We start from the raw sequence: 1,401 nt of genomic DNA, 5'->3' as shown, positions 1-1,401 counted from the left end.
TCGCTTCTCCTTCACCTCCCCCAGCCCCGGCAGACCCCGCCGAGCCGGGGAGGGGGGTGTTATTGTGTGTGAGACCCTTCCTGCCTCTGCGCTCGCTCTCTTCTTCTCTTCGCCCCCCCGCCTCCCCCTGCTTTCCCCCCATGCTGCTCCCCCTGCTACCTGTGCTGGTCGGCGGCGGCTGAGGCCAGCAATGCGAGGCGGAGGTGGAGGAGGCGGAGGTGAGGAGGAGAGGAGCCGCGGGAGCAGGAGGAGCATCGGGATCCCCATCACCATCCTCATCTTCATCCTCATCATCATCATCCATGTGTCTCTCTCGTCCTGCTGACTAGGATGTCAACGGAGGACAAGAGTCTGGTGGTGGCGGTGGTGGAGCCGCCTCAGCAGCAGCAGCAGCCCCCCGAGCCCGGAGCTCCCCCCCCAGCAGCAGCAGCAGCAGCCACAGACAAAAGACCTAGGGGCCGGCCTCGCAAAGATGGCGCTTCCCCTTTCCAGAGAGCCAGAAAGAAGTAAGTTCAGCGTTTGTGTGGTGCGAGGCAGAGAGGGGCAGGGGGCCGGCGGCCGGGCGCGGGCAGAGCTGTCAGCGGAGACCCGCTGCTCCTCGCCCCCTCCCTCCCTCCTGCCTAATGCCATTTTGAGAAGGGCCCTTCTTTCTTCTCCTCCTCTCCCCTTTGCACTTTCCCCTCCTCCTCCTCCTCCTTCTTCACCTTTGTCTTCCTCCGCCTGCTCTCCCTTTCCCACTTTTCTTTCACCGTCCCTGTCCCTTTTCTTCTCCTCCTTCTTCGGAGTTTCTCTTTAGCTCTTCCCCCTTCCCCCTCTTCCTCTTGTTTTTTTTTTTTTTTTTTCCTTCCCCCTTCTCCTTTTTGGCTCTCTCCTCCTCCAGGACGCTCCACTGCCTTCAGCGCTGCTCCCTGTGCTTGAGCGGTAGTTCCTCCTGGCTTTCCCTTTTTATCTCCCACCTCCTCTTGTGTTTTGTGGGTTTTTTTGTTGGTTTTTTTTTTTTCTTTTTGGAGGGCACTGAAGCTTTTTCTCTGTCTTTGAAGGAATTGATGGAATTAACCTCACTTACAAAACCATCTGAATTGATCTGACAGTGTATTTCAGGTAACATATGATCTGTACAATAAAGCATCCATTGAATTTGATAGCGTAGGTTTTCTTTTCACAGGCTGTTGAGGACTACTAGTCTCTTTTGCTATGTTTATATTGCCAAGAATGCTACTGTATTTTCTAAAACTTCACTAAAATTGTTTTTTTTTTTTTTCTTTTTGGAGGGGGGGGAGAGGAAAAAAAAGGCAGTTCTTGGCGGGTGGCGAGGAGAACACCCCCTCTCCTCACACCTACACCCACAGAGGCGGGTGCGGACAGGCAAAGTTGAGGCAGGAGCTTCCCCCGCCGAGCGCC

The 1,401-nt window shown here is 55.1% G+C and overlaps 1 protein-coding gene across 1 annotated transcript in view; it reads left to right on the top strand.

The window, feature by feature from the left end:
• Positions 1 to 172: 172 nt before the first annotated feature.
• The window catches only part of KMT2C (lysine (K)-specific methyltransferase 2C), a 216,066-nt gene continuing 214,837 nt past the window's right edge, over positions 173 to 1,401 (top strand). Inside the window, exon 1 of the mRNA XM_014944925.1 lies at positions 173 to 506. Coding sequence (XP_014800411.1) covers positions 331 to 506 — 176 coding nt within the window. The 5' untranslated portion in view covers positions 173 to 330. The remainder of the gene's footprint in view (positions 507 to 1,401) is intronic.

Source organism: Calidris pugnax, unplaced genomic scaffold, assembly GCF_001431845.1.
Source record: "Calidris pugnax isolate Ruff unplaced genomic scaffold, ASM143184v1 scaffold54, whole genome shotgun sequence".
In the NCBI taxonomy this organism is placed as follows: Eukaryota; Metazoa; Chordata; class Aves; order Charadriiformes; family Scolopacidae; genus Calidris; species Calidris pugnax.
Note: the sequence above shows the minus strand (reverse complement) of the source record. Positions and strands in the feature narration are given on the sequence as shown.